Source organism: Bubalus kerabau, chromosome 7, assembly GCF_029407905.1.
Source record: "Bubalus kerabau isolate K-KA32 ecotype Philippines breed swamp buffalo chromosome 7, PCC_UOA_SB_1v2, whole genome shotgun sequence".
NCBI lineage: Eukaryota > Metazoa > Chordata > Mammalia > Artiodactyla > Bovidae > Bubalus > Bubalus kerabau.
The window spans coordinates 69,723,518-69,736,348 of NC_073630.1; the positions used below are offsets into that span (position 1 = coordinate 69,723,518).

At 36.6% G+C, this 12,831-nt stretch overlaps 1 protein-coding gene across 1 annotated transcript in view; it reads right to left on the bottom strand.

Moving 5' to 3' along the window:
* Positions 1 to 1,376: 1,376 nt before the first annotated feature.
* GABRA4 (gamma-aminobutyric acid type A receptor subunit alpha4) overlaps positions 1,377 to 12,831 on the bottom strand; it is a 74,601-nt gene continuing 63,146 nt past the window's right edge. Inside the window, exon 9 of the mRNA XM_055588476.1 lies at positions 1,377 to 2,021. Coding sequence (XP_055444451.1) covers positions 1,488 to 2,021 — 534 coding nt within the window. The 3' untranslated portion in view covers positions 1,377 to 1,487. The remainder of the gene's footprint in view (positions 2,022 to 12,831) is intronic.

A 12,831-nucleotide genomic window follows, 5' to 3' on the forward strand; every position in this document is an offset into this window, starting at 1 on the left:
CTACCTAATAAAAAAAAGGAAAATCAGCACATGAAAATCCTGATAAGCTGCATAACAACCTCAGTAGCATCCTACCCCCAAGTCATGATTTTTTTTTCCTTTACTCCATTCTTTTACTGTTCTTATAATTTTAAAATACTCACCTTTGTTATGAAACTGTATAAAAACTCCCCCAAGAATAAACATAAAACTTCCCAGAAATATGAATTATGGACACAAAAACTCCCTAGAAGCTTAGTATTTCACCAGCTGATATAGCTCTATGTTGGGAAAAGTATCTAAAAGGCTTTGTACTGGATTCCTGATTCTGATGATTCTGTGATTCTAATCAGATTCTATTCTGCTTCTATTCTGCTTCTATTCAAATTCTATATGTGATTCTGATCAAGTTTGAGACAGGTAATCTATAAGGTCCTACAGTGCCCAGATTACTACTTTGAGGTACACAGTGCTTTTCACTAAGAGAACAATCTTTACCACATTTTCATTATATATTGAAGTCACTTGCTGAAGTTGTGTTAATGTGTACTAATCTCAAAAGTGGCTATGTGAATAATACACTTGTAATCCTCTATCAATATAGCAGAAACGAATATTATGTCATCAGACTCTAAACAAACCTCCTACACTAAAGAATGCAATATCTGCTGCTAGTTGATGGCTCATTAGCATGCACTCACTCTCCTATCTGAGTAAAAGTGCAGGTAAAGGTGAAAGAGCTTTTCTAGAGAGACAGTGTCTAACATAGTGCCTGGAACATGGTAGGCTCTGAATAACTATATGTTGAAAGGATATATAACTGAATGAACTATTATCAAAAGGAATTCATACAATAAGTTAAACTTTGGCTCAAAGTACAGATTTTCTAGTCAACTGTTAACTCTTGTTTGGCCAGCACATGGCAGGAACACATTTCTCCTGGTCTCTGTCTTTGTTGCAGCAGAGGTTTCACTCTATTGGTCAGTATTTGTTGTGTTCCATTTTCCTTTTAAAAATGTTTCGTATAAGAGGAAAAGTCCTTTTCTTGAAGATACTAAGAGGATCTCCAGAAGTTACTGTGGCATATCATATCCAAAGATTCCGATTAAGAGCAGTGCCACTGGGAAATTTAGGGTGGTTGGTTGATATTCATAGTGTGTATTAGAAAATATCATAGACTATTTTCAAAATTCAATGCATAAATATGCACCATGGATCTCTAATAGCCCTGTTTTGCTTGTCCCAACTTTTCAGGATAGTCTGTATTCCATCTAATTTGAATGCTGAATTGATTCTATTTAAATCATCTTTCTGAAATGAAAGATAGCTCACTTTCCCTTCACTAAGGAATTAATTAACTCTCCCAATGACTGGCTTGAATTTTTTAAATGGAAAAATTACATGGAATTTTTATTTTAGTAAAGAACAGTTGTTTATCTTTAAAAACATTTAAAAAGACATTCTGTGTGAAGTTCATCATCTTTTAGGAAACTACTATAGCAACAAAATTACATTAGACTTTCTGATTTCTCCATAGTGTCCTTAGATAAGTAAACAACCCAATAGACCATATTAAATGCCCCAAATGTTACTGGAAAGAGAATGCGGGCATATTTGTCTATTTTACTTGTGCCAGATCCAGAAGGTGGTGGAGCAGAGGGAGTAGTAGCGGCTGACAACTTCCCAGAAGTCCCTATGCTATTAACTGTGGTCTTAATTCGCTGCAGTCTTGATCCAAACACATGCTGGGTAGAAGCAGATCCAACTGGGACTTGTCGGGGCACATACCCAGTTCTACTAGGAGTAGAAGGAAGAGCAGATGGAATTGCTCTTGCGGCAGATATAGTTTCAGCTGCATTTGCACGGCTAAATGGGTTTGGACTGGAAGCTAAGTAAGACTGTGGTGTGGCTTCAGAAGATCCTTGAACAACCGTGGAAGACTTGCTAGAATGGTTTCCCACATCAGTTCTGCTGCCAACATCAGATTCAGAGTGAACCAAGGCGTTGGCTCTTTTTCTCATGCTCAAATTGGCATTTGTGTTCTGAAAAGGTATATTAAAAATTATATTGGTTACATAATTTTATGCAATTATACAAAATTTAAATGGATCAAATACTTACAAATTAGCTGTTTTCATAAGCCTTTATTAATGTGCTACAGTCATTCAGCTTTTTGTGAAAGCTTAAGAATATCTAACTTAAAAAGGACACATATATATTTGAAACTCTGAATGAAGCATCTTCTATTTCAAAATATTTTCCATCCTTATGAATAATTAGAATTTAAATCTATGGAAAGATTAGGCTTTTAGAACTTTGAACTAGAGTTATACTTGATTTTACTTTAAGGGTTCATGATGATAACTGTACAACATCTTTCTACAGTTTTACTGATATGCTGTATACATTTCAATGTGTTTAGTAAATGTTCGCTTTATAAACAAGAATGATATCTATTTTTGTGCACAGAATAAAAACAATAGCCATCTATATGTGTATAATATTCCTTTAAAATGACAGGAACTCCAAAACTTTACTTTCTAAATCTCTGGGAATTATTTTCATAATCTTACATTGACGTTATTATATAAAATCTAGAAGTCCTAATGCATTTTAGTTTTTCACCACAATTAATAATGTGACTAGAAAGGAAAATAATTTTTAAACAAACTGTTGTATTATAATATAAATATCATCACCATATCATTCATTAATATCTGAGTTCAAACTATTTACCAAGTGTTTAAATCAAAATGAAATTCACCATTTTCCATAAAATGATTTTATGTATAGAACAAGACTATATCTGAATACAGATGGTAAGCATTAAAATTCTTATATTTTGACAGGCATGATAAATAACCATAGAACCAACTATAGATTGTCCATACTAATGAAGGAAAGCAATTGCTCAAACAATTCCCAAAATAATCATGTCTATCTTTAGAAGATACTGTGACTTTTTGCAACAATCTTTCCTCTTTAATTATGTTTATTCTAAGTTATACTAAGGGTATATTGTAATTGCTTTTTCCACCCTCTTTTCCCACCATTTTACAAAATAAATGGTGGGTAAGGAGATGGAGAAGTACAGAGGCGAGAGACACATGATGAAGAAAAGCTCACAAGTGGATGATTAGAAGGAGCCAACTTGCAAGGAACTTTATGGATAATATTATACAAAATTACTTGTGAGCTCCCTTTACAGAGAAATATTTATTTTACATGTAAAATATCTTTCCAATACTACACTTACTGAACAGGTTGAAAGCATTCAGTCCATACATATCTCATAGACTTGTGAATTATGGCCTCAAGTTCCCTGAGTAGAGAGAGAAGAAAAAGCCTTGCAACAGGCATAGCCAAAGCAGGATCTGAAAAGGTTTAGGAAGTATTTTTCATGTCAGCCTGGAGTATTCTTCTAAACAGGTTGCAGCTGAACTCATGAGAAACTGTAGTCTCACATATGTCACATAATTTGAGTGGAAACAAGTGAAACCAAAATTAACATCAACCTAAAAGCTAAAGGTATCATTATTTGCCTTGTGCTTTTCCTATACAAGATACATTATAAACATCACCTGATTAATCCTCAGATTTTGAATCCCTCTTTACAGAATTAATTTTAAGATGTTACATTCAAGATGAAAAATATAAATGATAAGGTATATCCACAACATTTAAAGAGTTTATACTATCATTGGGAAGATAATATGCACTCCCACACACATGATGCAATCAAAAATATAAGAAAAAGTAAAATAGAATGAAGGGTCAAGCTGTGGCAAAATATTAAATATTCTAAGAAAAGAAGGGAAGAAAGTAATAAAGGGCTGATTGGAGAAGCAAGAGAAATACATCTTTTCAAATACAGCATGATATTTGCATACTGCCTTCTTCCACCAGAAATTGGGTTGCCCATAATCTTTAGAAACTCCTATTTTCCCTCAGACTAAGTTCTAAGAACTGGAGATTTCTGCTTCTGGCCAAAATGGAGCAACAGGAACTGAATTTACTGTCTCATAGGAAATGACAAAAAAAAAGAAAACATTTGTAAAACAGCTGTTTTTTAAGAGATTGAGCATTAGAGAACCCAGGACACAATCACTGAGAGAGAAAAAACAAAACTCAGTTTGCATGCTGTGGTGGAGGAAAAGAGAATACACGAGTAATCTGACAGACCCCCTACATTGAGGAGATGAAGCTGAGAACGTGATGAAATCAAGGTGGCTAGAATTCACAGGAAAAAATAGCAGAGAATTTGATACTGGAAAAAAAAATGCCCCCAAATCCTGAAGATCCCTAGTGAGAATTTTGCTTGCACAGATCCACTTTTGAGTATGAGTTAACTACCCAAGGCAAAAAGAACCACCTTACAGGATTAGAAAAAACAGTGTGCAGCACATACCAAGCCAGGAAGAGTGCATGTTCCCTCCAGACATAGTGGAAATCTCAACATTTATGTAGTATTTGGTGGAGTCCTCAGAAGAGCCTTGCCTCAGTAATATGGAATAGTTAGCTCCACAGACTGTTTCAATCCTGCCTAATGAATTTTAAAAGTGAGACCTTAAAAGGCGAAACTATAAGTGACTTAACTGTGCCTCAGAAGGAAGCACAAGAACATTTGTAGGACCCTGTCTTCCTTTCTTCCAGATTAGAATCCTTCTGAAATATTCTGAAATACCAACTGTGAGTTATGTTCTAATATAACTGATTGCTTCCCAAATGGCACTCGTTGTAAAGAACCCGCCTGCCAATGCAGGAGATGTAAGAGATGCGGATTCAATTCCTTGGTCGGGAAGATCCCCTGGAGGAGTAAATGGTAACCCACTCCAGTATTATTGCTGGGAAATCCCATAGACAGAATTGCTTGGCGGGCCCCAGTCCATGGGACACAACCGAGCACACATGCAGCTCACAGCAGTAGAAAAGAATCACAGAAGAAGGGTTATGGTGGATGAAAGTCACCGAGCGAGCGACTGACTGAGTGTTCTGCCATGTTGTACAGCCTCTGGATACTCAAATATGGGGGAGACATTAAAGAACTTCATAAACTACACCTACAGGAGTTAGTCAAGTATTTGTAATAGTCAAGTATATTGTTTAAAAATTATTCAAGACTTGGAAATCAGAAAGGAATACAGCATGTCCCTGCAATGTCATTGTGGAGCATGGTTTAAAAAGCCCACCCAAGGATTATCAAGTCTCTTGGAGAGTATACTTGAGTTTGATTTTGCTATTTAATATTGGATTTGACCCCAAACACTGTGAGTTACATATTAACTTATAGATTACTGTTCAGTAGAAAGGAGCACCAAAGGTTATGGTTTTGACTCCCTGAAGGATATTAACTACTTCTGAATCTAATCTAGCAGTCTCATTCTAGTATTCTTTTCAAATGACAATAATAATGGTTACTTATAGGCATTCCCCCCAAAAAGATTTTGAGCCAGTTTTACTAATAAGTGAAGCGACTTAGCAGCAGCAGCAGCAGTATCCCCCTTAATTAATGAATTAGACAAAACCTTGACATAGATTAATTCCATATTTGTATGACTCACTTTTTTGACGTTTTGAAAATTATATTGACACTACCCACTACCTGGCAAGTTTTAAATATCAAAGTAATGTAAGCACAGACTTGAAGAATATGTCTAGAGAAAACAGTGAGTTCAAGTCAAAGAGGCAGGATCAGTCTGTGATTGGAAAAAAGAATCAATGAAGCATGAGACTTTATGAAAGTAGAGGAAGCAGTATGAAGTATGCCACTAGGATTACCATCTGAAAAAAAATCAAATCTTTTTATTCCCAGTTTTACAGTATTAGTGAACTTCTAGGATAGAAAGCTATGTTATTAATCATAGTAGGCTAATGCACATAGCAGGCATCTACTTCATTTTTAATGAATTTCACTGAAATGGATATAATACAGAGTCAAGACTCCTTTTCAGATTAAAGAGCAAGTTTCAGAAACTTTCTATCTGACCTTCAGATGACGATCTCTTTGTTTATGCACATATGTCCATAATATTGCAGATAACACCTAAGGTGTATAAATTATCTGGACTTGAACCTAGGTCTGACTAACAATGCCTAAGAAGTCTCAATACTCTAAATATCATAACCTACAAAAGCAGAGAAGAACTAGACTGATTCAAGGCTTAAATCTTTGTTCTTTGCCAGGCAGTCAAATGATACTGAAGTTATTTTGCACTGATGTCTCAAGGGCCTCAATGTAAAAAGTAGTTGTCATTTTCCCTGATGACAAACTCTAAAAGGATTGAGAAATCTGCTGACCTAACTGGCACAGGACTCGCTAGGAATAATATCCACACCGCCTTCAAGTATTGGAACCACTAATGTGTCAGTCAGAGTGAGGTTATGTTTCATACACAGGGTTGAGTATCTCTATCAGTATTCAGCAGACGTACAGTGGTTACAAACAAGAAAAGCATCCAAGCTTCACTTGAATTTTAAAAAAGGATTTAGTTTGAGATCATTTTGTCATTAGTCACAATAGCCTGAAGCAAGGGAAACTGTCGGATAGAGATGCGAGGTGGCAGATTTAAACATTACCAACAAATTAAAGCAGCAACAGGCAAACAGGAGCAAATCCAAGCAATTCGTCAATCATGACTGTGATCTGACAAGATTTCTAAAGAAGTATTATCAACTGCAAAGAGAAAATTCATCTCAACTTATTACTCTAGCAGCAATGAGATAAAGTGACTATGCAGAACGCAAGCCACATTCATCTTGCTTATTTGAAAAGCTAATGAAGTTTAATAAAATGTAATTTAACCCTTCTAAATGAAAAACAAACAAGGCTAATAATGAACAGGTTTATCTTCTAGAATATCAATGAGTCACATACCAAAAAAAAAAAAAAAATCCAATAATGCAAAGACATTTATTCAAGGCCTGTTCTGACAGGGCTTCAGGGGTTAGACACACATCTTATTTAATAAAGAAATAAACAATAAATGGTAAGAGCAGATGAAAAACTAAATCCCAAGGTAATGATTCATGGAAGACCCTCAGTAGTGTTTTTTTTAAGATGTTACCAAATAGAAATGAAAAACATTCCCTACAAATAAACATGCTAAATATTTCATCAGTTGTTACCAGGGGATTCCAACACACACTGAACAACAAAATGTAGAAATGAAAATGCCGAGTTCTCTATTTATTGTATTTCATTTCCTCCCAATGTTAGCTTTTAATTCAGTGTTTGCATTTCCATAAGCTGTAGAAATATTATTTTCAATATCAGGCACTGGGATAAGAAATTTATATCTTCAATTTGGAATTACCAGAGAACACGGTCTTACAGAATTCATTCATGTTGTCTTGCATATTTAGAAGTTGAAAGAAGTAGGGTTTCTTGAAGATAAGTGATCTTTGGTTAGTTTTATTTCACAGTGATTCCTAGTGCTTCTTTTTATTTGCCAAGACTTTGTAGGTGAAATAGATGGCTGTTGCTGCTGCTGCTGCTAAGTCGCTTCAGTCGTGTCCAACTCTGTGCGACCCCAGAGACGGCAGCCCACCAGGCTCCCCCGTCCCTGGGATTCTCCAGGCAGGAACACTGGAGTGGGTTGCCATTTCCTTCTCCAGTGCATGAAAGTCAAAAGTGAAGGTGAAGTCGCCCAGTCATGTCTGACTCTTAGCAACCCCACGGACTGCAGCCTACCAGGTTCCTCTGTCCGTGGGATTTTCCAGGCGAGAGTACTGGAGTGGGGTGCCATTGCCTTCTCCAATAGATGGCTGTAGGAGAGGAAATTTCTTGGTCAGACACTTCACCAATCAGAGTAGACGTTCTCTGCTTGATCAAGTGGTCCTGGACCTGACAAGAATGCTACCTGGAATTGCTCCAGGAGATGTTTTCATCAATACTGCCAACATAAAAGTGGAGAGGGTAGAGGGCAAAGCATCATCTGCTCAATTTTTCCAAATGCAAACACTGAATAGGATAGATCTTCTCTCGCTCAATGATGAAAGCAGCATTAAAATCACTCCAACTGTTCATAGGAATAACCTGGGATCTAGATAAAAACTCAGCATCACCCTATTTGGCTGCTGCTGCTGCTAAGTCGCTTCAGTCGTGTCCGCTCTGTGTGACCCCATAGACGGCAGCCCACCAGGCTCCCCCGTCCCTGGGATTCTCCAGGCAAGAGCACTGGAGTGGGTTGCCATTTCCTTCTCCAATGCATGAAAGTGAAAAGTGAAAGTAAAGTCGCTCAGTCGTGTCCGACCCTCAGCGACCCCATGGACTGCAGCCTTCCAGGCTCCTCCGTCCATGGGATTTTCCAGGCAAGAGTACTGGAGTGGGGTGCCATTGCCTTCTCCGACCCTATTTGGAGGACGTGTTATTTATTAGTTATGCTACCGCCAGTCATCAGGGATCAGAAAATGGGAAACATTGGCTAAACTGAATTGTGAGCCATCAAATCAGACTGTCCTGGACTCGAACACTGAATTTGCCATTTATCAGCTGTGGGATATTTAACAACTTACTAAATCTCTTGAAACCTCAAAGTTCTTATTAAAACAGGAGTAATAATGGTCCTTCCTCATTAGGAATAAATAAGATAATGCATGCAAGGCACTCAGTACCTAGTAGGCATCAAAGGATATTGTATAGAAATAATTCAGAAGGCAGATAACAAGATCCTGTTTCTGAAATAAAAAGATATGTCATTCAAGAACAAATCATTACAGACAACAAGATTTTAGAAAATTTTTTCTATGTTTCTATAAAAATAATGTGCCTGTTTTGAATAATCAGAAAGGTAGAGGGAGCTAAAGACAGTCTGTGATTAAGTCAGCCATGAAAAGGGATGTTGCTAGCAAAAATAAGAATAAATACAAGGAAATATAAAATGCAATAATGAAATTAAAACACATTTTAGACATAATAAAGTTAAGAATTAACACTAAAGTAAATCCTATGGTATAAGACAAATATAAAAAGCTCATCTAGGAAAACAGCAACAGCAGCAATAATGGTTAATTTTTACCAAGTGGTTCTTCTGCACCTGACACTTAGCTAACATGCTTTTAATTAACCAACTACCATAACCAATCATGGGCTTCCCTGGTGGCTCAGACAGTAAAGAATCTGACTGTAATGCAGGAGACCTGGGTTCGACCCCTGAGTCAGGAAGATCCCCTGGAGAAGGGAATAACAACCCACTCCAGTATTCTTGCCCGGGAAATCCCATGGACAGAGGACCCTGGTGGCCTACAGTCCATGGGGTCACAGAGTTGGACACGACTGAGTGACTCACAGCCAATCCTAAAGGAAATCAACCCTGAATATTAATTGGAAGGACTGATGTGGAAGATGAAACTCCAGTACTTTAGCCACCTGATGCAAAGAGCCAGCTCATTGGAAAAGATCCTCATGCTGGGAAAGATTGAAGGCGGGAGGAAAAGGGAGTGACAGAGGATGAGTTGGTTGAATGGCATCACCGATTTGATGGACATGAGTTTGAGCAAACTCTGGGAGATGGTGAGGGACAGGGAAGCCTGGCATGCTATAATCCTTGGGGTTGCAAAGAGTTGAAAATGACTTACTGACTGAACACCAACCACACCACAACCATATGCCAAAGCTATATGTAAGAAAAACAATAGCCACAAGTATTTCAATGTCCAGAAAAGATGTGAATTATATTTTTTATAAAGCATCTCATGTATTAACTTATCAGTTCACTGATCTCTTTCTGAAACATTCCAACTACCAGTAAAGTCTAGAAACTGGTAACCAGGGACAAGACTGGAGGAACTGTTGTAATCCAACCTGTAGGATGATATTCACACTTCATTATGCTATGAAAAGACATACCCAGAAAGTTGGCTCACAATTAGAACTTTGGCAACTCAGTTTGGCTGGCCCACTTTCTCAATATAATGGAATATTAAAAAGAGTTGTATCTGTGGAAATACTGGTCTGGCATTACAGTATCACTCTTTTTATTTTTTTTATTTCAATGACAGTAGCCAAAGGACTTTTTTCCACATTTAAATTAGAAGAAATGAGACAATGAAAGACACCAAACTGGGGATAGCAGAAGGCAACAAATGTCAAAAAAGGTAAAGAGTGAAACATTAAAAAGTTTTAATCATTGCTGTGGACTGAATTATGGCCCCTCAAAATTCATATGTTGGAAGCCTAACTCCTCAAGGTCCTATACTGGAGATAGGATCTTTAAGGAAGTGATATTAAATGAGGTCATAAGAATGAAGCCCTGATCAGACAGAACTAATGTCCTTACGAAAGAGAAAGAGACGCCAGCAAACCCTTTCTCTGTGTCATATGAGGACACAGCAGGAAGGCAGTCGTCTGCAAACAGAAAAAGAGCTCTCATCAGAAACCTGAATGGCCAGAACCTTGATCTTGGATTTTCTAGTCCTTAGAAATATGAAAATAAATTTCTATTATTTAAGTCAACTGATCTATGTTATTTGGCTATGGCAACCACAGGAATCTAAGATAATCGTCTAACTTTAATAAATTTAAGACATACATCTTAATATTTTAAAATAATGAATGTTAACTTTTTCTCATAGAAAAAAAAAAAATAAAACCTAAACAGTTCTCTCTTCTCAGGTATTTTGTTTCTAGTTTGTTCTCTCTTCTCCACTGAGTGAGTATCCTCTTTTGATAACCCCCCAAATCCTAGGTTGAGTTAAGGTAAGATATGTAGAGAAATTGAGATGCTTTTAACAGGAATTAAGCATCGATTTCTTTGTAACATTTTTAATTTTGTCCTTAACGAATGAAAACACTTCCATATATCCACCAGGAGGGCATCGACATCATCTTTCTAAACCGGTCAGAGTTGCTTAGATATGAATTCTCCGCGATATCTCTTGAGTTCCTTTCAGTTTTCCTTAATCCTAATCAGAGGACTTGAGTCAACCAGGATTTTCATTTAAGCTTCTAATTTGGACTTAGCTCCAGGTCCTTCTTTAACTACTCAATATTTTTCATAAAATATTTTTATTTTCCTTTCAGATTATGATTTTCATGTGACAGTGTATGTACATGTATCATGGATTTCAAAACATATATGTGTTTAAGTATTGAAAAAATGTCATTAAAAATAATTTATAACTTTTGCTCATATTTTATATTAAGGATATTTTTAATCCTTAAAAGTAAAGGTAATATATGTAGATATCTGATAAAATATTACAAAAGAAATCTTACCGTGGTTTTTAATTTCTAACTTGGGTGTCCAAACAAATTCATTTTTTTAATAAACCACATCATCCTATGAAAATGATTTGTTTCAGCTTGAAAATATTCAGAAAATTGTATTTGAACTTAGAAAACATTTGGACAATGCTTTTCTTAATATAGACTTCATATGATTTGATCAAAATGAAATTGTGCTATAATAAATAGCCATGCAGAAAAATTCAGATCCCTGCCAATCCTATAGGAGGCTGGCATAGCAAGCAGTCTGAGTCACAATTTTATCTGCATCAGCAAAGACAACAGGGGCAATGTCTAAAAAGAAATAATTTATCAGGACTAGATCTGCAGTGTACTTCTGCTTGGGGAGAAAGTTCTAAAGCTGAAGAATTAGCAGCCAAGTCATTTAGTAAAATCACAACCATTCTGCATTAAGGAAGCCTTTGATGCGCCAAGAGCCTTACCTAAAGGAAGCCAACTTTCTTTGGAACATTAGATAATGTTTACCCACTGAATCTAAACATTCATGATGACTTTAACAGATTTATTTTTAGGAAAAAAGGCTTAGGTTGTATGCTTCCTCTCTTGTTGGAAATGAGTAACAGAATATCCACATTTAAGTTGAAAAGCAATGAAGGACTTATCAAAGGCACTGATTTACCCAATTCATTCATTCATTGAACAATATGTATTGAGTGTCTAAATTTTCAAGTATCTTGTTGGGCATGGGGAGTACAGAGGTGAAAAGGCACAGGCCTTACAACTTCTACCAGGAATTATTAAGAAGTTATAATAAGCAATAAATGCTATCATGGAAAAAATTTTTAATTAGGGAGTACATGACATAGCCTGACTGCTGGGAAAGTCTCTTCGTAAAAGTAACATATAAGCTGAAATTTAGGGATGAGTAAGTCTTAACCACATTCCTAGATGGCAGTTAAGACTTGGTAAACTTTGGTAAACAATCCACCTGTCAATGCAGGAGACACAAGCTCAATCCCTGGGTTGGGAAATCTCCTGGAGAAGGAAATGGCAACCCACTCCAGTATTCTAACCTGGGAAATCCCATGGACAGAGGAGCCTGGCAGGCTACAGTCCATGGGGTTGCAAAGAGTTGGACAAGACTGAACACGCACGCACACACAAGTATTAACCATAGGGAAGAGGGATGCTAGAGGAAGGAACAAAGTGCCTGCTGGCAGGAGGACAATTTTCAAAGATTTCTCTCTATGGTGTAAGGATAAAGAAGGCCAATAACCTTCTTTGTCAGTTAAAATTTGAAATCCCTTGAGGACGTTCTAAAATCTTCCTTTTCTTTTTTTACCCTTGTATTTTCTTGAAATAGACTGTTAAAGCAATGCTTCACATTCACAGGCTACTCTAAATAATTAATGTCTGATATTAGCACTTGCCAAACAGAAGTCTTGAATCTTTATCAACATCTCTACCATGTATTGAGCACTTACTATGGACCAAGCCCTACACTAATAACCTAAAACATTATCTACAACCACCCAGGTAATAGTATTAATATTCTTATTTTCCCAATAAGGACACTGAAGCCTTGGAAAGTTGGTTACTTCTAAGACCAGACAGTCAAAATGAGCTACAGTCATAATCTGCATCCCAAAGCAACAATTTTAGCCACT